This window comes from Armigeres subalbatus, chromosome 3 (genome assembly GCF_024139115.2).
Source record: "Armigeres subalbatus isolate Guangzhou_Male chromosome 3, GZ_Asu_2, whole genome shotgun sequence".
Classification (NCBI taxonomy): Eukaryota; Metazoa; Arthropoda; class Insecta; order Diptera; family Culicidae; genus Armigeres; species Armigeres subalbatus.
The window spans coordinates 32,057,256-32,082,402 of record NC_085141.1 but is presented as its reverse complement, the minus strand read 5'-3'; the positions used below and the strand labels follow the sequence as shown (position 1 = coordinate 32,082,402).

Here is a 25,147-nt window from a genome sequence, read left to right as displayed (position 1 = left end):
TGAGCTGACAAGTTGAAATTCAGCTCCGTGTAAAGTTTGTCACACGCCTGACGTACGTACAATTCAATATTTTATTTGACAGAAAGTTTCAAAGACTTTCGATTAAAGTTCTTGTACCCATCATTTTCACTATATTCTGCCTTCAGAGTACTAATCGCAATTATTTTCCTTTCTCTCCTCCAAACCGTCAATTTCTCTTCAGGTGGTTTCACCCATCGGTATCGGGTGTCGAGGCGGAAACGCTACTGCTGGAGCGAGGATTCGATGGATCGTTCCTGGCGCGGTTATCGTCATCGGGTCCGGGTGCCTCCACACTGTCCGTCCGCCGAGGCAAAGAGGTGACCCACATCAAGATCCAGAACAATGGCGACTTTTTCGACCTGTACGGAGGTGAGTTTTTTTTTTGCGAGTCTGGGTGGGATTTGTTCAGCGATCAAACGTTAAACCATTTTTACTATTTTTTAGGTGAAAAGTTTGCCACCCTGTCGGAGTTGGTTCAGTATTATATGGAAAACGGAGGCCAGCTGAAGGAGAAGAACGGACAAATCATCGAGCTCAAACAACCGCTGATTTGCGCTCAACCAACGACTGAAAGGTTAGTTTATTTTTTCTTAATTATAAGGTTATCATTTCTAATGTCGACCATCAAAAAAGCTGTTTTGTTAGTAATTTTCATTCGGCAGATTTTTCGTCGAAAATGCCAAAGTTACTCTCAGTACCTTCTATTCCAATTACAAAAGACGAATCAGCTTCATGGAATACTTCGCATTTGGCATGTTTTTTGGACCGTTTTTATTGTTCAGCTTCTGCATCATAAGTTTGTAAACGAACGCTCGTTTGAGCTCAAACTTCGTCCAAGTAATGTAACAAATCAAGCTCTATCTGTAATAAGGGCGAATGTCGCAAGAGAGGATTCTCTTCGCCGACTTCCCCTCTTTTAAATAAAAGTGACAAGCAGCTGATTTCTTTGAGGTTCATCATCTCAGAACGATAGAAAACAATGCGAACTTGCATTCTGAGGTGATAAAATTCAAAGAAATTCGCTGCTTGTCACTTTTATTCAAAAGAGGGGAAGTCGACGAAGAGAATTCTCTCTTGCGACATTCGCCCTTTTACCAGATAGAGCTTAAAATAATTGATTTTTGTGAATTGATTCTAAAGGATCTTTTTAAACTCGGTGATTGCTACACTCCCACTCAATTGATTTCGAATCAAAATCTATCTGACCAGCGGGTTTTCAATTGATTAGTTCGTAGGGTGAAACAAGTATGGTTTTGTTAGATCTTACATGATCTCATGAAAATAAAGCCGACATATCCTTTTTGATGAACATTGTGTCTAGCGCAGTGAACCGAGTGTCATAAAGATGGATTCTCTTTTGAGAATAAATCGATAGAACAGTTCATGTGAGCATTTGGAGTGGAGAAGAAGCGCTGAAACTGGAGCTCCCACACTGTGACCCATAAGTGTAACCAGGTTCGAATCTCCATGTGTCCACTGCAATGCCGTGGATTGATCTCTAAGTCTAATGTTTCCAGTGATTCATTTCATTTCATTTATTTAGTTAACATCTAAACAGATAACACTGAATCAACAATTTGACGCCACAATACACGGTTCGAGGCCGCATCTCTCCATCCTCGGATACGCCCCACGCTCGCCAAGTCGTTCTGCACCTGGTCTGCCCATCTCGCTCGCTGCGCTCCACGCCGTCTCGTACCTGCCGGATCGGAAGCGAACACCATCTTTGCAGGGTTGCTGTCCGGCATTCTTGCAACATGTCCTGCCCATCGTACCCTTCCGGCTTTAGCTACCTGCTGGATACTGGGTTCGCCGTAGAGTTGGGCGAGCTCATGGTTCATTCTTCGCCGCCACACACCGTCTTCTTGCACACCGCCAAAGATGGTCCTAAGCACCCGTCTCTCGAATACTCCTCGAGCATTGTCCATGTTTCATGTCCGTAGAGGACAACCGGTCTTATTAGCGTCTTGTACATGACACATTTGGTGCGGTGGCGAATCTTTTTCGACCGCAGTTTCTTCTGGAGCCCGTAGTAGGCCCGACTTCCACAGATGATGCGCCTTCGTATTTCACGACTAACGTTGTTGTCAGCCGTTAGCAAGGATCCGAGGTAGACGAATTCCTCGACCACCTCGAAGGTATCCCCGTCTATCGTAACACTGCTTCCCAGGCGGGCCCTGTCGCGCTCGGTTCCGCCCACAAGCATGTACTTTGTCTTTGACGCATTCACCACCAGTCCAACTTTTGTTGCTTCACGTTTCAGGCGGGTGTACAGTTCTGCCACCTATTTGCAATGTCCATGTCATCCGCGAAGCAAATAAATTGACTGGATCTGTTGAAAATCGTACCCCGGCTGTTACACCCGGCTCTCCGCATGACACCTTCTAGCGCAATGTTGAACAACAGGCACGAAAGTCCATCACCTTGTCTTAGTCCCCGGCGCGATTCGAACGAACTGGAGTGTTCGCCCGAGATCTTCACCCAGTTTTGCACACCATCCACCGTTGCTTTGATCAGTCTGGTAAGCTTCCCAGGGAAGCTGTTCTCGTCCATAATTTTCCATAGCTCTACGCGGTCTATACTGTCGTATGCCGCCTTGAAATCAACGAACAGATGGTGCGTTGGGACCTGGTATTCACGGCATTTTTGAAGGATTTGCCGTACAGTAAAGATCTGGTCCGTTGTCGAGCGGGCGTCAACGAAGCCGGCTTGATAACTTCCCACGAACTCGTTCACTAATGGTGACAGACGACGGAAGATGATCTGGGATATCACTTTGTAGGCGGCATTAAGCTTATCGCTCGAAAGTTCTCACACTCCAGTTTGTCGCCTTTCTTGTAGATGGGGCATATAACCCCTTCCTTCCACTCCTCCGGTAGCTGTTCGGTTTCCCAGATTCTGACTATCAGTTTGTGCAGGCACGTGGCCAGCTTTTCCGGGCCCATCTTGATGAGCTCAGCTCCGATACCATCCTTACCAGCTGCTTTATTGGTCTTTAGCTGTTGAATGGCATCCTTAACTTCTCTCAAGGTGGGGGCTGGTTGGCTTCCATCGTCCGCTGAACTGACGAAGTCATCTCCTCCGCTGCCTTGACTTTCACTGCCTGTACTCTCAGTGCCATTCAAATGTTCCTCGTAGTGCTGCTTCCACCTTTCGATCACCACACGTTCGTCCGTCAAGATGCTCCCATCCTTATCCCGGCACATTTCGGCTCGCGGCACGAAGCCTTTGCGGGATGCGTTGAGCTTCTGATAGAACTTGCGTGTATCTTGAGAACGGCACAGCTGTTCCATCTCCTCGCACTCCGCTTCTTCCAGGCGGCGTTTCTTCTCCTGAAAAATGCGGGTCTGCTGTCTCCGCTTCCGTCTATAACGTTCCACGTTCTGCCGGGTACCTTGCTGCAGCGCGACCGCCCGCGCTGCGTCCTTCTCCTCCAGAATCTGTCTGCACTCTTCGTCGAACCAATCGTTCCGTCGACTTCGACCCATATACCCGACGTTGTTCTCCGCTGCGTCGTTAATGGCTGCTTTGACTGTATTCCAGCAGTCCTCAAGAGGGGCCCCATCGAGCTCACCCTCTTCCGGCAACGCTGCCTCGAGATGCTGCGCGTATGCAGTGCACAGTGTTGCTTTTTGTCGATTTCGTGCGCTTTTTTAATAGCATCGTTTCTGTTGATTTTTTCGCTGTAGTTTGTTTGGAGGAAACGTTAGATATCATAAAGGGCTTTTTTTGAGAAAATCTGTGAAATGATTAATCCACCTAAAAGTGAGATAAAAATTTTACTTTTTCACCTAAACCGTATATGCGCCTAGTGTCTTCGAGAAAGTTGTAGCGGATGGTATTTTAGGCCACTTTGCCAAAAAACATATATCTGTGACTTATACTTTACTAGATATGTGACATTTACCGTGGAAGGCCCCTAAAATCAGTTTTTTGAGCATAACTTTTTTTATATGTTTCAGGCACTTTTACACCCCTCTACAAAGTTGTTTGGCTAATAAAAATACACGTTTTTGTAGAACATTGCGAAGCTCTATCTCTTAAAATTGATAAGTTATTTGAGAAAATATGTTTTTCTAGGGTATTTGAGAATCGTATAACTTGGTCCGGCGCAAAATGGCGCAGACAACTTTTAGTTCTCTGAAGCTGCTGTATGTTGACTCTTGCCTAGCGATTGAAGCTTGTGTTTACACGAAATTACAAACGAGTTATATAGATTTTAAATTTTCTTGTTTTTGGCCTTACTCGTACACTAAGATTATGTATAGGCTATAGGATCGCACTAAAAACCAATATTTGATGGTGGCCCATAAGCCCATAGTTTTATATAGAAATTCGATAAACTGAGCTGATGTCTGTATGTGTGTATGTGTAGACATTTAAAAGACACCTTTTTTGCCTTTCTCGTACACTAAGTGCAAAACTAAAAGACTTTTTTATTAAGACTAGATATACACATAGTGTCTTCGGGAAAGCTGTAGCGGATAGTATTTTGAGCCATATTGCCAAAGACACCCCATGTCTAACTATTATACTTTAAAAAATATGTGACTTTTTCAATGGAAGATCCCTAAAATCACATTCCTCCTTATACAGAATTAATTAAAAAGCAGAGATTTATAGAGGAAGTTTGAAATCTATATAACACACGTGTAATTTCGTGTAAACATAAGTTTCAATCACTAGAAAAAAGTAGAAGAACAGTAGTTTCTGAATCCTAAAAAGTTTTGTGGGCCATTTTGCGCCGGAACAGGCTATTTGATTTCTGAACACCCCTAGAAAAAACACCTTTTTCATTATAACTTTTAAGCTTTAAGAGATGGCGCTTCGCAATGTTCCACAAAAACGTGTAGTTTTGTTTGACAAATAACTTTGTAGAAGGTTGGAAAAGTCTTGGAAAAATAGAAAAAGTTATGATAAAAATGTGATTTTAGGGATCTTCCATTGAAAAAGTCACATATTTTTAAAGTATAATAGTTAGACATGGGGTGTCTTTGGCAATATGGCTCAAAATACTATCCGCTACAGCTTTCCTGAAGACACTATGTGTATATCTAGTCTTAATAAAAAGTCTTTTAGTTTTGCACTTAGTGTACGAGAAAGGCAAAAAGGTGTCTTTTAAATGTCTACACATACACACATACACTCATACACACATACAGACATCAGCTCAGTTTATCGAATTTCTATATAAAACTATGGGCTTATGGGCCACCATCAAATATTGGTTTTAGTGCGATCCTATAGCCTATACATAATCTTAGTGTACGAGTAAGGCCAAAAACAAGAAAATTTAAAATCTATATAACTCGTTTGTAATTTCGTGTAAACACAAGCTTCAGTCGCTAGGCAAGAGTCAACATACAGCAGCTTCAGAGAACTAAAAGTTGTCTGCGCCATTTTGCGCCGGACCAAGTTATACGATTCTCAAATACCCTAGAAAAACATATTTTCTCAAATAACTTATCAATTTTAAGAGATAGCGCTTCGCAATGTTCTACAAAAACGTGTATTTTTATTAGCCAAACAACTTTGTAGAAAGTGGTAAAAATGCCTGAAACATAGAAAAAAATTTATACTCAAAAACTGATTTCAGGGACCTTTCACAGAAAATGGCACATATCTAGTAAAGTATAAGTCACAGATATATGTTTTTTGGCAAAGTGGCCTAAAATACCATCCGCTACAACTTTCTCGAAGACACTAGGCGCATATACGGTTTAGGTGAAAAAGTAAAATTTTTATCTCACTTTTAGGTGGATTAATCATTTCACAGATTTTCTCAAAAAAAGCCCTTTATGATATCTAACGTTTCCTCCAAACAAACTACAGCGAAAAAATCAACAGAAACGATGCTATTAAAAAAGCGCACGAAATCGACAAAAAGCAACACTGTGCAGTGGCGACATCAGGTTGCTTCAGTCGCTCTAGGTCGTACCGCGGCGGTCGTCGGTACCGAACATTGATGATGACGGATAGTTTTGGGCGCAGTTTAACTATCCCCAGATAGTGGTCAGAGTCGATGTTAGCGCCACGATATGTCCTGACGTCGATAATGTCGGAGAAGTGCCGTCCATCAATCAGAACGTGGTCGATTTGTGATTCTGTCTGCAGTGGTGATCTCCAGGTGTACCGATACGGGAGGCTATGTTGGAAGTAGGTGCTGCGAATGGCCATATTCTTGGAGGCGGCGAAATCAATTAGTCGTGGGCCGTTTTCGTTCGTCAGCCGGTGAGCGCTGAACTTTCCAATAGTCGGTCTAAACTCCTCCTCTTGGCCAACCTGAGCGTTCAAATCTCCTATGATGATTTTGACGTCGTGGCTTGGGCAGCTGTCGTACTCACGTTCCAGCTGCGCGTAGAATGCGTCCTTATCATCATCAGTGCTTCCGGAGTGTGGGAGATTTGCAGTTCCACGAACCGAGTTTCCAATCGCTAGTCCCTTTTCGTCGCAGTGGTCTTCGCCGATGGTTCCGGTCCGTACTCTCTTGTTGATTGTTCGTTGCTTAAGATTTTTTAAAGGCTGGCTTGCAGGGCCTGACACCAAACCCCCTAAATTTCCTCCTTATTTCCGGTGGACCATGGTGCACAGTTTCACTTAGAGTCCCTCGCTGGCACTCGGACGATGATCAGCCGCCCCTAACATGGAGAACAGACGCTGTTGTGAGCCGATCCTGACATGGAGAACAGACGCTCAATAAGATTTGCACCTCCGGAGAGGAGCGAACCCCCCCTTCCCTGTCAGCATACGACCATAGTTCCCACCGGGGTTGGTTACCCGATCTTCCCTAAGGTTGCTCGTATCCCGGCCAGCACCGCGGGGAGGTAGGGATAGGAGTTGCTGGGTAAGAGGCTAAGGACCGCGAGATGGGGTCTATTTTATTCCTTCAGGTACGCGAAGTACCAATGGTACGCTTTACCCAGCATTTGTCGTGCCATGTTTCCAGTGATGTTCTACTGAAAAATCCATTGAAAGCCTAAATGATGATAGTCGATAGTTGGTACGAACAGTGTGAAAAATCACTCCAATAAAGCTTCAAAACATTCTAAGATCAGTTCTCTCTAAAATCGATAATTAGTTTCATTTAAATAACTTATCCCATAACTTAAGAGGCAAAAATGTGATCCCTTTAGGAATATTCCACCGTGGTTATTAACCAGGACTGAATATTTGTGATTACTATCCCTCACTCAATAAGTAAGGCTTGTTCGCGATGAAATCTGGACACATAACTTTAAGAATAAAAATAAACTGCTGTTGGTTTAATTCGGTACGTTTTTCACTTCAAATGGCTTCATTTCTTATCGATGCTTCGATGTATGCACGAAACTTGGTGACATTTGAATTTTCTAAGAAATAGTACGTGCCGAATGATCTGGCATCCTCAGTAGAATTTGTTTCGAGCTCGTATCCTTCTGGTGGCTCATAAAATCCGTTTTTGTTCCACTCTCTGACGTTTTAGATATTGTCGAACAAGCATCGACAAATTTTAAAACGCTTTGAGCAGTGTTCACATGAAAACAAAATGTTTTTAGTCATTTTCTGGATCAAGAGACCCGAATTTCAATTGCGACTGCACACAATTCTTTCCGGACCTGCAATTCCTTCGACGTCATTATTCACTACGTACTTGTACCACTCATAAGAAATATATTTTCAGAAAGTACAGACATAGATTCATCAATCTACGAAATATTTCACTCGTTGATGAGCTATTTCAAAAGTTATACTTGTTTAAAGGTGTCCAGATTTTGTCGCGTACAAGCCTTATCAGCACGGTTCGTTCAAAACTGCACCTACGAAGGCGTTCATTTCCACTATCACCAGAGATCTTAATCAACAGGAAATATTCGATTGGATTCTCCAGGTTTTAGTAATCTATTTAATTTTGTTGCGCTGCATCCATTTATTGCATCATACATGATCGTTTCAATGGGTTTTGTTACTTACGACTTACAGTATTGGTTGGTAACCGTTGAAATTTTAGACGAATCGATTTGTTGTGGATGGTCTACATCCATCCATCCAGTTCTAAGTAGTTTTTGTCCATAAATAAATAACGAATAAAAATTGCATTATTCAGAAGTGTATGGGCCACTTAGTTAATAGCAAATCAGACTTGACATTTCCGTTTATTGAACCAATTGTTATCTATAATTCGTAAACCTCTTATCTGAGTAATCGCCTTCCGGCAGCTCTCTAACTCTTGCATCCATAGCATCACAATCGAAGTAGAATAAACACTGATAAATTGATTCCCAAAACTGGTAGTAATAGTCCTGATCATCTCGCTCAATCCGTACCTCAAACTCTTTGTCCATATTCAAGTACCGTCGTTCGGTTGTATTTCCTCTATTATAAGGCGGCCAGAAAACGTCTGAACTTTTCTCTGCAGGAGTTGGATTTCTAAAATCAGAGATAAAATATAAACAAATCAAATTGGCTAAAAGTTACAGTGCGACTCGTACCCAAATTTCACAAAGTTAGTCACAAGCTCAACCATCCTTTTGTGCACTTTCCATTCGTCTCGAAACGCACTACGATTGGCCAGAGCTTCACGCACAATGTACGGCGAGAACACGTACGCCAAATCATCCCCGTGGACAGCTCCGTAAAAGTGCTCGCGGATCATGCCTTTACTTAACTCGCGCTTTGAGTAACCGAAACGGCCGTCATACTCAAACCGGAAGTAATACAAGGGCTGATCGTTTTCGCAATCCAAAAGTTGTCGCGCAAGCCGCTTCATCGGGTAGTACGCGCTGACCATGTTCAGCAGTTTCCCGACAAACGTGGCAAACTCAATGGACTTCAATTCGTGTGCTACCAGTTTGTAGATGTTCGGTACCACCTGCTCGTGCTTCATCGGTACTTTCTTTCCCACGAAAAACTCGTTGCGTTTGAATTGTATCTTTTCCATCTCCGTAGCAGTCAATCCCATCATGATAGGAACTTGGTTGGCGGGTTTCCGTTGGACCAGCTCATAGGGAGACTCGGCGATGACTGCTTCGGGATCGGCTGGGTCTTCTAGGTTAGGAGTGAAATACGAAATGACATCGTTGAAAAAGAACACGTCTCGAAGTATCCTGGCGCCATAGAGCTCGCTGATGTGTACCTGTTGTAGTTCTTCCAAGGAAGAAACGTTGAATCGCGTCTTCAGCTTTTCGCTCATGTTCGGGACCTCGACGCGTCGGAAAGCGAAAGGGTTGATGTTTGTGCCACCAATCAATATCAACCGGTGAAAAAGGCCACGAGAACTGGCGGAGTACAGATGGTGAGCAGCCGATGCTGCTCCTGCACTGTGACCCATGAGAGTAACTCTATCGGGATCTCCACCGAAGTCCGCTATATATCTTTGAATCCACTGTAGTGCTGCGCGCTGGTCTTTCAGTCCAAAATTACCCGTCACATTCCATTCCGGCACTCGCAGAAATCCCAAGACATACAATCGGTAATTGACGGCGATCACCAAGACTTCCTTGAAAGGTTGATTCAGTTAACATACTCGATGTATGAATTATATGACATATGGGTACTCACATTATCAATCAAAAGATCCACCCCAAAAATGGAATAGTTCTCAGCAGATCCTACCAAATAAGACCCGCCGTGAAGGTACACTAACACTGGATATTTTTGTTGCTTGGACTTTCGATTTTTCGGGACATACATGTTCATGAACAGACAATCTTCATCACCTACGAGCTTTTCGCCTTCCTTGGACATGTCCTCCCACTGTGGACATATACTGCCGAATGTGGTATAATTCTGCGATCCTCTTGGAGTATACAGCTCAGGGTTCTGAAATTCGGCCAATGAAATTGATAATGGTTTATAAGAAATATCGTTTACTTACCCAAAACCGTCTGGTCCCCTTCGGAGGCAGTGCGTAGCGAACGCCCAGGTAGACACAATGTGGAGTACCGGTGAAAGTAACATTACGAATGCCGACAGCTCTAGTTTTGGAATTCAGCTGCACGACACAAGGATCTATAGCCCAAAAAGCGTTCACTCCAAGTAGCACAAGTAGCAGGAAGGTTTTGAACATGTTTAGATTGGTTACTGCATCGGAAACTCAATTGATACTGGGGTTGTTGGCGTGAATTATGTCCGTTTACTGGTTCCTTATCAGCAGAACAACTGTAGCTTCTGGTGATGATTTGTTTGACAACTAGAAGGGAGAATTATTTATTTGCTATTGCTCTCTGATGCGTGCGAGTAAGATAAGAGTTTGCCGAATCAAAATCAAAGCTTCTCACTATTTGTTTGCAATTCAATGAACCAAGTCCCTAGACAACCTAGTGGGCAAAAGCGTCCTAATCTGCAGATAGCGAGATAGATTTTATCTGTTGGTAGAAACTGTGGGGATTTTCTTGCGATGCATTATTTTTTCCTTACAGTAGGCGTACACTCCCTACATCTCCATGCATTTCATTAGATTTCACTAGCATGTGTATGTTTTGTCCATGGTGAATTTATGAACTAAATTTTAAAACATTGGTGTAATAAAGCCGAAGGGGGGGATATAGATTTGCACTGTTGATAAAAGCAAAGAATGATTAACCCAGTTTTTATTATTGAACCAAATACAATAACTTTATCTCGCTTAGTTATTGTCACGAAAATCATCCCCGTCACGATGGGTAGACACCTTCGCGTGGTGTGTTACGGTGTAAGATTTACCACGGTCACATTGCCAGTTACAGGCAAATCCTGACCCAACGAATACCTTCCCCAATATCCAACTCCGTGGTACTTATGAGGGTGTCGCTGAGTCGGGGACTTCTTATTAAGTAAGCACTACATCAACAGGGAGAGGGAGAGAGGAATCTCCCTAGTTACGGCGAAGGAGGGCGTGGGCAGGAGTAGTAATCCTCATGCTTTTGTAATTTTTATCCTAGATTGAAATCAAGGACCACACCCATGATTTCTGATAGCATTCTGAATACGGATTTCAAAAGGAAAACATGAGCATCACTAGTGTCCAATCTACGAAGTACACCGTAACTATGCGATGCTGAGTTATTGTCGCAAAAATCAAAGACACCAGCAAAAATTGGTTGTCCTATTATAATTGTGTTTGCTTACAAATGATTTTTATTATTTATTCAGACTAAGGCCGAAGTGGCCTGTGCGGTATATAGAGTCTTCTCCATTCGGCTCGGTCCATGGCTACACGTCGCCAACCACGCAGTCTACGGAGGGTCCGCAAGTCATCTTCCACCTGATCGATCCACCTTGCCCGCTGCGCACCTCGCCTTCTTGTGCCCTTCGGATCGTTGTCGAGAACCATTTTCATCGGGTTACTGTCCGACATACTGGCTACATGCCCGGCCCACCGCAGTCGTCCGATTTTCGCAGTGTGAACGATGGCTGATTCTCCCAACAGCTGATGCAACTTGTGATTCATTCGCCTCCTCCACGTACCGTCCGCCATCTGCACCCCACCATAGATGGTACGCAGCACTTTCCTTTCGAAAACTCCAAGTGTGCGTTGGTCCTCCACGAGCATCGTCCAGGTCTCGTGTCCGTAGAGGACTACCGGTCTAATGAGCGTTTTGTAGATTGTCAGTTTGGTACGGCGGCGAACTCTATTTGATCGGAGCGTCTTGCGGAGTCCAAAGTAGGGTAAAGTGACCAATAGTGGACCCCCAACCAATAGTGGACCCTCCAGCCATTTTTGCATTATTACAGCACAATGTAAACATTTTTCTATGGAATTCCATCGGGAGGACCTACCTTACAGTCTTATGATTTGATTACATGCATTGGAAATGCTATGGAAAGTTAAATGAAATGATTTTTTACAATTCTATGAAAAATGAACACGAGAGTGTCCATTATCGGAATATTTTGGGGGTCCATAATAGGGAAGAAGAACGTCCCGAAACGGAACATAAAAATCAAATGAACTGTCGACTATAGGGAAGCAAATTCCTATTATGGACCCCCAGGGGGTCTACTATTGGGCGAATCCAGTCAGACTTTACAATGTCAATTTCAACGAATAACGTCGTCTATTTGAGTGTTTTATGTATGTATCGTGAAGAGGAGATGCAGAACTTGGTATTAGATGTCAAGCAGAATAAATATGTTGAACATTTCTACTTCTTATGACAAAAAGAGCAAAATTCCGCTACTAGGGGGTCCACTATTGGGCATTTTACCCTATGTACGATTTCCAGCCACTATACGTCTCCGAATTTCTCTGCTGGTATCATTTTCGGCAGTCACCAGTGAGCCCAAGTACACAAATTCTTCTATCACATCGATTTCGTCACCACCGATGCAAACTCGCGGTGGGTGGCTCACATTGTCTTCTCTTGAACCTCTTCCTATCATGTACTTTGTCTTCGACGTGTTGATGACTAGTCCGATCCGCTTGGCTTCCCTCTTCAGTCTGATGTAGGCTTCCTCCATCTTCTCAAAGTTACGTGCCATAATATCTATGTCGTCGGCGAAGCCAAATAGCTGGACGGACTTATTGAAAATTGTACCACTCGTGTTAATCCCTGCTCTTCGTATTACCCCTTCTAAAGCGATGTTGAATAGCAGACACGAAAGACCATCACCTTGCCGTAACCCTCTGCGGGTTTCGAAGGGATTCGAGAATGCCCCTGAAACTCGAACTACGCACATCACCCGATATATCGTAGCTTTGATCAACCGTGTCAGTTTATCCGGAAATCCGTGTTCGTGCATTAGCTGCCATAGCTGGTCTCGATCGATTGTATCATATGCGGCTTTGAAGTCGATGAATAGATGATGTGTGGGCACGTTGTATTCGCGGCATTTCTGCAGTACTTGGCGAATGGCGAACACCTGGTCCGTGGTGGAGCGTTCGCCCATAAAACTGTCTTGTAGCCGCCCAATGTTAAGCCGCGGCGTCCGACTTCGACGCGTGTTGTACACCGTCGAGAGTTTTGAGCGCAGGCATACTGCAACGAGGTAGTGGTCGGATTCAATATTCGCTCTGCGGTAAATGCGGACGTTCGTGATGTTGAAGAAGAATTTATCGTCGATTAGAACGTGGTCGATTTGGTTTTCCGTTTCTTGGTTAGGTGATCTCCATGTGGCCTTGTGGATTTTTTTGCGGGGAAAGAAGGATCTTCGGACTACCATTCCGCGGGAGGCTGCGAAGTTTATGCATCGTTGGCCGTTGTCATTCGATACGGTGTGCAGACTATCCGGTCCGATGACCGGTCTATACATTTCCTCCCTTCCTACCTGAGCGTTCATGTCACCGATGACGATTTTGACGTCCCGCAGTGGGCATCCATCGTATGTCTGCTCTAGCTGTGCGTAGAACGCTTCTTTCTCGTCGTCGGGTCTCCCTTCGTGTGGGCAGTGCACGTTGATGATGCTATAGTTGAAGAAACGGCCTTTAATCCTCAGCTTGCACATCCTTGCGTTGATTGGCTACCACCCAATCACGCGTTGGCGCATCTTACCCAGCACTATGAAGCCGGTTCCCAGCTCGTTGGTGGTGCCACAGTTTTGGTAGAAGGTAGCCGCTCGATGCCCGCTTTTCCACACTTTCTGTCCTGTCCAGCAAATCTCCTGCAGAGCCACGACGTCGAAGTTGTGGGGATGTAATTCATCGTAGATTATCCTGTCGCAACCTGCGAAGCCTAGCGACTTGCAGTTCCATGTTCCAAACTTCCAATCGTGATCCTTTATTCGTCGCCTAGGTCGTTGCCGATTATATCGAGTCGCATTATCTCTATATATTGTTCGTCATGCCTGGTTTTCCAGGCGGCTTATTGGGCCTGCGCAAACCTTCTGTCTCGTCGGAGGGCCGTTGTGTCAGGGCTGTTTAGCGTCCCACCTAACACCAGGACTTGGGCTTGTGCGCTTTGAGCGGCACACGGTCACTTTGGCGGGGCCTACATTTAATGTTGAGATCTGATGTAATATAAAAAAAAATTGAAGAAAATCGATTTTTTCTCTTAGAATATTTTTGGGACCTGACGATGCATAAATGTTTTCGTAGCCAAAAATATCCCCCTATGCAAAATTTGAGCTAAATCGGACATGATTTAGGGTTGCTCAAAATTAATCAAAACTTTATTTTTTTCTCACAAGGAAGAAATATTTTGTTTGTTAGCTACGTAGTTCAACGTCAACTTTGCGTACAACCCGATTGGGCTGCACCTTTGAGTTTTTTGTATCGTCTGTTTCTCCTCTTTATTGCGTATGACACGACAAATTAGGTACGTAAACTACTTTATCACCACTTGATTATCACCACGAAGAGCAAATTTATGCAATATTTGCTCTATGTTTCACTAAATGAAATCGGGACTGTTCGTTTTCTTTGACGGCAGCATACTTCGGAATAGATCGAGAGAATGTGTTTGTGAGCATATCAAACACACGCTAAAAAGATGTCATCACAATTTTATGTGATTTGATTTTAACAAAAATACAAACAACATATCCGGCGATGGCATTTATTTAGAAAAAAAAGTGTTAAAATACAAATGCTTCAGATATTTTACGCAGACCATGAATTATATTAAAAGTTATAGAAACACCGTAGTATTTTAACCCTTATGTGGCTGACAGGACCGTTTTTCTTTTGCAACTTCAATACTTTCCAAGTTCATCAAAAAAATCATAACCATTCCCGTTCCTACATAGCGCATTTATTTTTATTTATTATCAGGCTAAGGCCGGAGTGGCCTGTGCTGCACTTAAAAGTCTTCTCCATTCAGCTCGGTACAAGGCTGCACTTCGCCAACCACGCAGTCTGCGGAGGGTCCGCAAATCGTCCTCCACCTGATCGATCCACCTTGCCCGCTGTGCACCTCGCCTTCTTGTGCCCGTCGGATCGTTGTCGAAAACCCTTTTTCACCGGATTGCTGTCCGACATTCTGGCTACGTGCCCGGCCCACCGCAGTCTTCCGAATTTCGCGGTGTGAACGATGGATGGTTCTCCCAACAGCTGATGCAACTCGTGGTTCATTCGCCTCTTCCACGTACCGTCCGCCATCTGCACTCCACCATAGATGGTACGCAACACTTTCCTTTCAAAAACTCCCAGTGCGCGTTGGTCCTACACGAGCATCGTCCAGGTCTCGTGTCCGTAGAGAACTACCGGTCTTATAAGCGTTTTGTAGTTAGTCAGTTTGGTACGGCGGCGAACTCTATTCGATCAAAGTCTTACGGAGTCCAAAGTACGTACGATTTCCAGCCACTATGCGCCTCCGAATTTCTCTGCTGGTATCGTTATCGGCGGTCACCAGTGAGCCCAAGTACACGAATTCTTCAACCACCTCGATTTCGTCACCACCGATAGAAACTCGTGGTGGGTGGCTCACATTGACCTCTCTTGAGCCTCTTCCTATCATGTACTTCGTCTTCGACGTGTTGATGACTAGTCCATTCCGTTTAGCTTCCCTTTTCAGTCTGATGTAGGCTTCCTCTATCTTCTCAAAGTTACGTGCCATAATACCAATGTCATCGGCTAAACCAAATAGCTGAACGGATTTCGTGAAAATCGTTCCACTCATGTCAATCCCCGCCCTTCGTGTTACTTCCTCCAAAGCGATGTTGAATAGCAGACACGAAAGACCATCACCTTGCCGTAACCCTCTACGCGTTTCGAAGGGACTCGAGAATGCCCCTGAAACTCGAACTACGCACATCACCCGATCCATCGTCGCCTTGATCAACCGTATCAGTTTATCCGGAAATCCGTTTTCGGGCATTAGCTGCCATAGCTGGTCCCGATCGATTGTATCATACGTGGCTTTGAAGTCGATGAATAGATGATGTGTGGGCACGTTGTATTCGCGGCATTTCTGCAATACCTGACGTATGGCGAACACCTGGTCTGTGGTAGAGCGTTCACCCATAAATCCCGCCTGGTACTGCCCCATGAACTCTCTTGCAATTGGTGTTAGTCGGCGGCATAAAATTTGGGAGAGTACCCTGTAGGCGGCGTTCAGCAATGTGATTGCGCGGTAGTTGCTACAATCCAGCTTATCGCCCTTTTTGTAGATGGGACACACGACACCTTCCATCCACTCCTGCGGCAGAACCTCATTCTCCCAAACCTTGGTAATCACCCAGTGCAGCGCTCTAGCCAGTGCCGCACCACCGTGTTTAAACAGTTCTCCTGGTAGTTGGTCAACTCCAGGGGCTTTGTTGTTTTTCAGCCGGCCGATCTCCTCCTGGATTTCTTGGAGTTTCGGAGCCGGAAATCGCATGTACTGCGCGCGTGCTCCTAGGTTCATTACCATTAGACTGGCCCAGATTAGTATGGGGAGAAAAAAATGTTGTCGAATTCCACGGGGCACCCCCCAGAATTGTGTCTTTGGGTGAGAAAATCAATCTCTGAAAATTTCAGCTCAATCGCTTGTTGCATAAGCTGGCGCATTTGATTTGAAGTTTGTATGGGGATTTCAGCCAAAATGTATAGGAAAATACACCTCCGTCACTCATTCGATCTGGAAATTGGCTCTGATTGCTCGATTGACCTCAGAATTGCAAAAACGGCAGTTTGTATGCTACATAGCAATTTCACAGAACATTGCATGATGATTAAATGAACTTTTATATAGTTTTCGGCTGATTTATTAGGAGCTGATTTGTGTATTCTTGGATTTTTTGATCGAATCGCATCAGCCGAAACCTATATAAAAGTTCATTTAATCATCATACAATGTTCTGTGAAATTGTTCTGTAGCAGACCAACTGCCGTTTTTGCAATTCTGAGGTCAATCGAGCAATCAGAACCAATTTCCAGATCGAATGAGTGACGGAGGTGAATTTTGCTATACATTTTGGCTGAAATCCCCATACAAACTTCAAATCAAATGCGCCAGCTTATGCAACAAGCGATTGAGCTGAAATTTTCAGAGATTGATTTTCTCACCCAAAGACACAATCCTGGGGGGTGCCCCGTGGAATTAGACAACTTTTTGTTTCCTGGGCCAGTCTAATTACCATACTGCTCTTCGTGCTCTTCGTAGTGCTGCCGCCACCTTTGGATCACCTCACGCTCGTTTGTAAGAAGGTCCCCGTTTATGTCCTTACACATATCAGGCTGTGGCACGTGGCCCTTATGTGAACGGTTCAACTTCTCATAGAACTTTCGTGCGTTATTAGCGCGGTACAGTTCCTCCGTCTCTTCACGGTCTCGATCTTCTTGCTGGCGCTTTTTCTTCCGAAAAATCGAGTTTTGTCTGTTCCGCGCCCGTTTGTATCGTGCCTCGTTCGCCCTCGTGCGGTGTTGCAGCAATCTCGCCCATGCTGCATTCTTCTCCTCAACTAACCGCTCACATTCGCCGTCATACCAGTCGTTTCTCTGATCCGGAGCCACCGTGCCTAGTGCAGCGGTTGCGGTGCTTCCAATGGCGGATCGAATATCTCTCCAGCCATCTTCAAGAGATGCTGCGCCTAGCTGCTCTTCCGTTGGGAGTACCACTTATAGCTGCTGCGCGTAGTCTTGGGCTAGTCTACCCCCTAGCAGCACACATGTTCCACTTAGGTTACTGCAACTCGTATGTGACCAGATTTAGTCACAAACAAGTTGCTGCAACCGATTTTGCCTGACTTGTGCTGCTCGGGCCGTCTTGTAGCCGCCCAATGTTTAGCCGCGGCGGACGCCTCCGACGCGTGTTGATCACCGTCGAGAGTTTTGAGCGCAGACATACTGCAACGAGGTAGTGGTCGGATTCAATATTCGCACTGCGGTAAGTGCGTACGTTCGTGATGTCGGAGAAGAATTTACCGTCGATTAGAACGTGGTCGATTTGGTTTTCCGTTACTTGATTAGGTGATTTCCATGTGGCCTTGTGGATATTCTTGCGGGGGAAAAAGTGCTTCGTATTACCATTCCGCGGGAGGCTGCAAAGTTTATGCATCGTTGGCCGTTGTCATTGGATACGGTGTGCAGACTATCCGGTCCGATGACCGGTCTATACATTTCCTCCCTTCCTACCTGAGCGTTCATGTCACCGATGACGATTTTGACGTCCCGCAGTGGGCATCCATCGTATGTCTGCTCCAGCTGTGCGTAGAACGCTTCTTTCTCGTCGTCGGGTATCCCTTCGTGTGGGCAGTGCACGTTGATGATGCTATAGTTGAAGAAACGGCCTTTAATCCTCAGCTTGCACATCCTTGCGTTGATTGGCTGCCACCCAATCACGCGTTGGCGCATATTTCCCAGCACTATGAAGCCGGTTCCCAGCTCGTTGGTGGTGCCACAGCTTTGGTAGAAGGTAGCCGCTCGATGCCCGCTTTTCCACACTTTCTGTCCTGTCCAGCAGATTTCCTGCAGCACTACGACATCGAAGTTGCGGGGATGTAATTCATCGTAGATTATCCTGTCGCAACCTGCGAAGCCTAGCGACTTGCAGTTCCATGTTCCAAGCTTCCAATCATGATCCATTATTCGTCGCCTAGGTCGTTGCCGATTGTATTGAGTCGTATTATATTCTATGTCGTTCGTAATAGTTGTTTTTAAAGGCGGCTTTTTGGGCCTGCGCAAACCTCCTGCGCTTTGAGCGGCACACGGTCGCTTTGGCGGAGCCTACTTGCGGATTCATGCAGCTTTATTTAGAGGTTTAACAGGGCCCACTGTCAAACCCCACCACATCCTAGGCAGGCGCCACAACTCGCAGATGGCCTGGGGAGGGATCGTCAAGCCCTTGGACATATTCCCTGCTGCGCCCAACCTACAACCTACATAGCGCATTTCAACCATAAATAATTGCCTACTTTAAGGGTACTATATATTATTCAACTGTGAAACGTAGTGTAAGAATGGGGTGGTTCCAGCGGCTGGATAGGACAGTGCTGCCCATTATTCAACATATGAAGACTCACGAGGTGGAATATATTGTTAACTAGCAGACCCGACGAACTTCGTTTCGCCTAAAATTGATTTATTTTCTGATTAGATCTCGAGTTATGAAGAAATTGGTGTTTCATTCGTATGGGAGCCTCCCTTTCCAAAGCGGGGAGGGGTCTCGAACCATCTTAAGAACCTTCCCCGGCCCCAAAAATCTCCACATACAAATTTTCACGTCGATCGGTTCAGTAGTTTCCGAGTCTATAAGGCACAGACAGACAGAAATTCATTTTTATGTATATAAGAAGAAGAAGAAGAAGATATACTATACTACCAGAACCGACGAGCTTCGTGTCACCTGAAATTGATTAATTATATATTATTCACATCATTTAAAAGACGGTTAAGTATTCGAAATTTGCAAATTTGGATTCCATTTTTTAGATAAATTTTCGATTAAAGCAGAAATTTGTACTTCATTTGTATGGCAATCCCCATTCCAGGAGAGGAGGGGTCTAATACTATCATAAGAATCATCATCGTTCCCAAAAACCTCTACATACAAATGTTCATGCCGTTTCCTAGACTATAAGGGCAGACAGACAAAAAATCATTCTTATGTGTATAGATTTGCTTTTACGTAGTTTATGTCGAGCGGTCGTGTCTTGTACACAACCACCATGACTTTTTTATGAAACTAATATATCATGTAAGGACCGCAAAGAGCAAGTTGCATATTTGAAACTGGTTGATAGACTTTTGCTTACGACTCTAAGGCATTACAAAAGACAAAAGATGTAAATCTTGGCAGCGGACAAAAAGCATATAAGTTCCCTTTTCCAAAATGGCCAACATTATTTGAATAGGTTGAAAATGGTAAAAGTTATGAAAATGTCAATATCTGGGTAAACGGGTACCCACGGGTATTTTCCACTATATGTTTGAATTTGAAATACAAGATATCTATAGAGATTTTAAATGTTGATGACAAAATTGTCACATGCACATGCGGACGCGACACCACTGGCTAAAAGATCTAGTGATTTCGTATGAGTTGAAATCATGGGCTCTTCAGTAGCCTTACGAGTAAAGGCGTAGGATTGCCAATCCGGAGATGGCGAGTTCGATTCTCGGTCCGGTCTAGGATGATTCTCAGCTGATGACTCGACGGATGATTCTCGACTGATTGGACATAATGTATCCATTGTACTTGCCACACAAGATTAGGGTGACCATATGGTATCCTAAAGAAGGACATGTCCTCCTTTTGGATTACTATATAAACAGCCCTGTTTGTCTGTCCGGTGACTAGCCAACCAGACGCAGCACGCGGGGAAATTTCACAAAAATAAAATATTTGACACTTCAATTTATTTTTACTATAAGATGCAGAAAACAAAACCAGTGACAACCTTAGACAACCAGAGACAGCATTTGATGAAAAAAATCACAGACAACAGACGTTAAAATTTTTTTTTTTTTAATGCATGAATTAATGAACCGTTCATATCGAAAAAAAAACACTTGCCACGGGCCTTACTGCGTCCACAAATAAACTAGTATTTTGATAAAATAGTTGCATGAATATTTTTTTTTGAAGACATTTTATTTTAATAAACAGTACTACAACAGATTTCCATTCGCAAATAAAACGTTGGGCACGATTGCGTTTTTTCCCTTTCTAATCTAAAATAAAAGTTTACGAAAAAATCAATGTAAACATCAAAAATTAAATGCATGAGTTACTGTAATAGGTGCCGAAGATAATAGAAGAATCGGAATTGTGAAAAATGGATTAGGAATAAAAAATGCCTCTCAATACTTTCTACAAGTAAACACCCATCGAATTGCCTTTTGAACGCTTCTCATCGTATATTTCTTGAATATGTTAGGCAAAGAGCAACCGCCATGCTATGTCTAAAATGGAATAGAAATCTGAACTAATCTGAATAGTTTTGAGTTTCTTGAGTCTAATTCTTAACAGTTTTGAATATCTCCAGTTGAGAACTTTGTAGACTGGTAATACAGTTAAAAAAATCCCCATATCTTGTGATCGGTCCTTATGGAGCTAAAAGTTTGGTCAGTTATCTATTGTTAAATATTTAGAATTTTATGCGATAACTCTTGTACAAATTCTGTGGAATATCGTTAAAAAGGCTGACATAAGATTTTTCAACATTTGTTCACTGTTGATTCGAAATCTGCCATTATAAAAATGGCACTTGCAGTTTATAACTGGATGTGCTTAATAAAGACTGTCAAAAGAGTCGGAAATGTTCCATTTGGAGATGTAATGTTAAAAAATTAGTAGAAGGAGTCATATTTGCCTCGATTTACAAACACCTCTTCCAAAAAACTTTAGTTTGCAAAATTCTAACAAATATAATATTCTCAATCACATTAAAATCTCAAAATCGATCGATGTTTTTTATGTCCCTCTGTGTCCCAAATGTGTTTGAACAGCGTAAAACAACCATATTCCATAACTGAACAAACAGTTGTTTTATAAAGTGTTATTAAATCAGAGGGATGAGTACCCCACCAAGTGCCAGTGATCGTTCAAAGAAAATTAATTCGCTTCAAACGAGTTGTTTAAATATATTTAATATGGTCATTCCACGTCATTTTTTATCAAACCAATTACATACACCCAGTTCTTTTTTTACACGAGGGGGTTTTAGTCGATTATGACCGTTAGCTATGATGAAACTATGAATTAACCCCATGAAAAAAATCACAAAAAATCAAAGAAAATTCAGGTGGTATTGTAAAACTGTAAAAAATCAGGTCAACCGGAAAATTAAAGAATACCAAACGTGTAAAAAAATATTGGGTGTACAAAGTTAAACCGTCTAAGACGAATTAAGTACTGTCCATTTAATTCCACTAGTTAATTTTCGTTATCTTTTCAGATACGTATTTCGACCACAACTGTGTGGTCGTCTTCAGTGTCTTGTACTTGACTCGACTTGAAGAAAACAATCGCAACTTACACTATTTATACTACGCTAGGTACCTAATCTAATCTTATTTGCCTACTTTATTTACCTATACAGTAAATTACTTTATTGTTTAGGTAGAAACTTGAAGAGCCAAGAGCTGCCATTTCCCTGATCCTTATTCAACAGCGCTGTTTGTACCTGTCGGTGGATTTCCAAACTGTCAGCTACATCGAGTTTCCATGGGGAAGAGACATTTCTTAAGATTTTTAATATTTGATGCCGTAATTGGGTGATTTTCCTTATACGCATGCTCTGCTAACTTAGATCTAAATTCGTTATGCAATCCTTTATCGTTTTCTCTTTTCGCCTTACTTCCGCCATATGTTCCTTGAATCTTACATCTATTGATCTTTTTGTTTGGCCCACATTGATTTTTTCACATTGGGAACAACTTATTTTATGAACCCCTGCCTTTATTCAACATTTCTACTTTATCCTTTGATGAACCTAATAAAGACTTGAGTTGGTTGCTTCTACTGGAGAATACTAGATCGATGCCGAATTTCCTTAGTCGATGGCGTAGCTGGTTGGTGATGTGTTTATCATATGGGACCGAAACTCTTTTCAGCGGCTCCTCTATCGGTGTCAGCGTTGTATGTCCATTTCGTCGTAGGGTCCTTTCCTTCTTGTTGATGATCGCTCGTATAGTCCTCTCCTGGTATCCGTTGATCTTCGCTGTTTCCAAGATGTATTGTAGTTCCTAGTTTTTCCTTCTTCGCTCAGGGGTATCGTCTGCATCCTGTGGATCATGTGATGAAATGCTGCCATTTTATGTTGGTACGAATGGTTCGATGTATATGGGATGACTCTCATGGTGTTCGTGGGCTTCCTGTAGATTTCGAGGCTCAACGTTGTATTTGCTTCCCTGATGACTAGTAGATCCAAGAAAGGTAGTTTACCTTCTTTTTCCTCTTCGAAAGAAAATTTGATGTCCTTATGCACGTTGTTTATCGCTTCCAAAATCCTGGGTAGATCCTTTCGGTTGATGATGCTGAAAATGTCGTCGACGTATCTCCACCACTTCTGGGGTAGTATTCCTTGTTCTTGTAGGTTGTTCTCCAGATTCGCCATGAACAGTTCGCACAAAAACGGTGATAGCGGATTTCCCATCGGTGCTCCTTTCGTCTGTTTGTAGTAGTTGCCACGAAATGTGAAGTAGTTCTCCGTCATGCATAGCCTTGCCAGATTTAGGTACATCTTCACCTTTCCTCGCCATGTTGTTTCCGTCCTTTGTGTTAGCAGCCAATCCTCTAGAAGATTCAGAGCATCTTTCACTGGAACGCTAGGGAACAATGCCGCTACGTCGAATGATACCATTATGTCCTCTTCTTCGATGTGTCCTGATTCCAACAGCTTCTGGGCGAACTCCTGGGTGTTGATAATTGACCTTCGGTATACTTTGGAACTCCTTTACCAACCATTTGGCTATGTTTTGGGTAGGGGAACCCACTGATGAAACTATCTCTCGCATCTCCTTGCCGGGTTTATGGATTTTTGGTAGTCCTTTAATCCTAGGTAGAACCGGGTTTACTGTCTTCACTCGGGCTTCTCCGATGATCGCCTTACACTCCTTTATTGTTTTGTCCGTGAGTCGTATTAATGCTGGTAGCGGATCCACTCTCAAATGTCTATAAGGTCCTCCGTTGATTTTCGTCGTCATCTGTTCGTCGTAGTCCTCTTTATCCATTACCACTACTGCGTTTCCCTTATCGGCTTTTACGTAGTATACTGGTTTTTCCTTAAGCTCCTTTAGAATCCTCCTTTCGTCATGGTTCGTTGTCCCGTGCCGTCCTTCTTTGATGGCGTCTGCCACGATGTTCCTCGCTGTATTTTGATCCTGTTGCTCGAGTGCTACAATATGCATTTGAAGTTAGCGAAGGATAACCGGAATCATTCGACCTGTTTTTGAAGAAGGTAAAGAGGGCAGAAGAATGTGAATCAGACCGGAAGCGGAGACTGCACAGGAAAAAACTGAACAAATTGCAGAGTGAAATCAGCAGAGGAAATCCGTACTGACAAACCCACCGTACAGATCATCGAAGGATTCGTCGTGAACCGTTCGACACAGCAGTTTACGGAGGAACAACTAGCTCACCTCAACAAGGGACTGGGGTATGCGATCACACAGAAATCAGACGTGGAACAGATCATCGTGGACATGGAGACAGCGATTTCCCGAAACATCGAGCAACAGGATCAAAATACAGCGAGGAACATCGTGGCAGACGCCATCAAAGAAGGACGGCACGGGACAACGAACCATGACGAAAGGAGGATTCTAAAGGAGCTTAAGGAAAAACCAGTATACTATGTAAAAGCCGATAAGGGGAAACGCAGTAGTGGTAATGGATAAAGAGGACTACGACGAACAGATGACGACGAAAATCAACGGAGGACCTTATAGACATTTGAGAGTGGATCCGCTACCAGCATTAATACGACTCACGGACAAAACAATAAAGGAATGTAAGGCGATCATCGCAGAAGCTCCAGTGAAGACAGTAAACCCGGTTCTACCTAGGATTAAAGGACTACCAAAATCCATAAACCCGGCAAGGAGATGCGAGAGATAGTTTCATCAGTGGGTTCCCTACCCAAAACATAGCCAAATGGTTGGTACAGGCGTTACAAAGTCTGCCGAACCCATTACCCAGCAGGTCAGTCATCAACACCCAGGAGTTAGCCCAGAAGCTGTTGGAATCAGGACACCTAGACGAACAGGAAACATAATGGTCTCATTCGACGTAGCGGCATTGTTCCCTAGCGTTCCAGTGCTCTGAATCTTCTGATGCTCTGAATCTTCTAGAGGATTGGCTGTTAACACAAAGGACGGAAACAACATGGCGAGGAAAGTTAAAGATGTACCTAAATCTGGCAAGGCTATGCATGACGGAGAACTACTTCACATTTCGTGACAACTACTACAAACAGACGAAAGGAGCACCGATGGGAAATCCGCTATCACCGTTTTTGTGCGAACTGTTCATGGCGAATCTGGAGAACAACCTACAAGAACAAGGAATACTACCCCAGAAGTGGTGGAGATACGTCGACGACATTTTCAGCATCATCAACCGAAAGGATCTACCCAGGATTTTGGAAGCGATAAACAACGTGCATAAGGACATCAAATTTACTTTCGAAGAGGAAAAAGAAGGTAAACTACCTTTCTTGGATCTACTAGTCATCAGGGAAGCAAATACAACGTTGAGCCTCGAAATCTACAGGAAGCCCACGAACACCATGAGAGTCATCCCATATACATCGAACCATTCGTACCAACATAAAATGGCAGCATTTCATCACTTTGATCCACCAGGATGCA

General features: G+C 43.6%; 2 protein-coding genes across 2 annotated transcripts in view; one reads left to right on the top strand and one right to left on the bottom strand.

Moving 5' to 3' along the window:
* Window positions 1-25,147, top strand: part of LOC134227522 (tyrosine-protein phosphatase corkscrew-like) — a 146,683-nt gene that overhangs the window by 99,467 nt on the left and 22,069 nt on the right. The window contains exons 3-4 of the mRNA XM_062709078.1: window positions 203-390; window positions 466-595. Of these exons, the coding sequence (XP_062565062.1) occupies window positions 203-390; window positions 466-595 (318 nt within the window). The remainder of the gene's footprint in view (window positions 1-202; window positions 391-465; window positions 596-25,147) is intronic.
* On the bottom strand, window positions 8,110-10,114 carry LOC134228128 (carboxylic ester hydrolase-like). The gene is made up of 4 exons (XM_062709908.1): window positions 9,875-10,114; window positions 9,559-9,819; window positions 8,490-9,496; window positions 8,110-8,427 (listed from the first exon to the last, which is right to left on the bottom strand). Exons 1-4 carry the CDS (start codon window positions 10,064-10,066, stop codon window positions 8,169-8,171), a joined length of 1,719 nt encoding a protein of 572 aa, XP_062565892.1. The 5' UTR covers window positions 10,067-10,114; the 3' UTR covers window positions 8,110-8,168.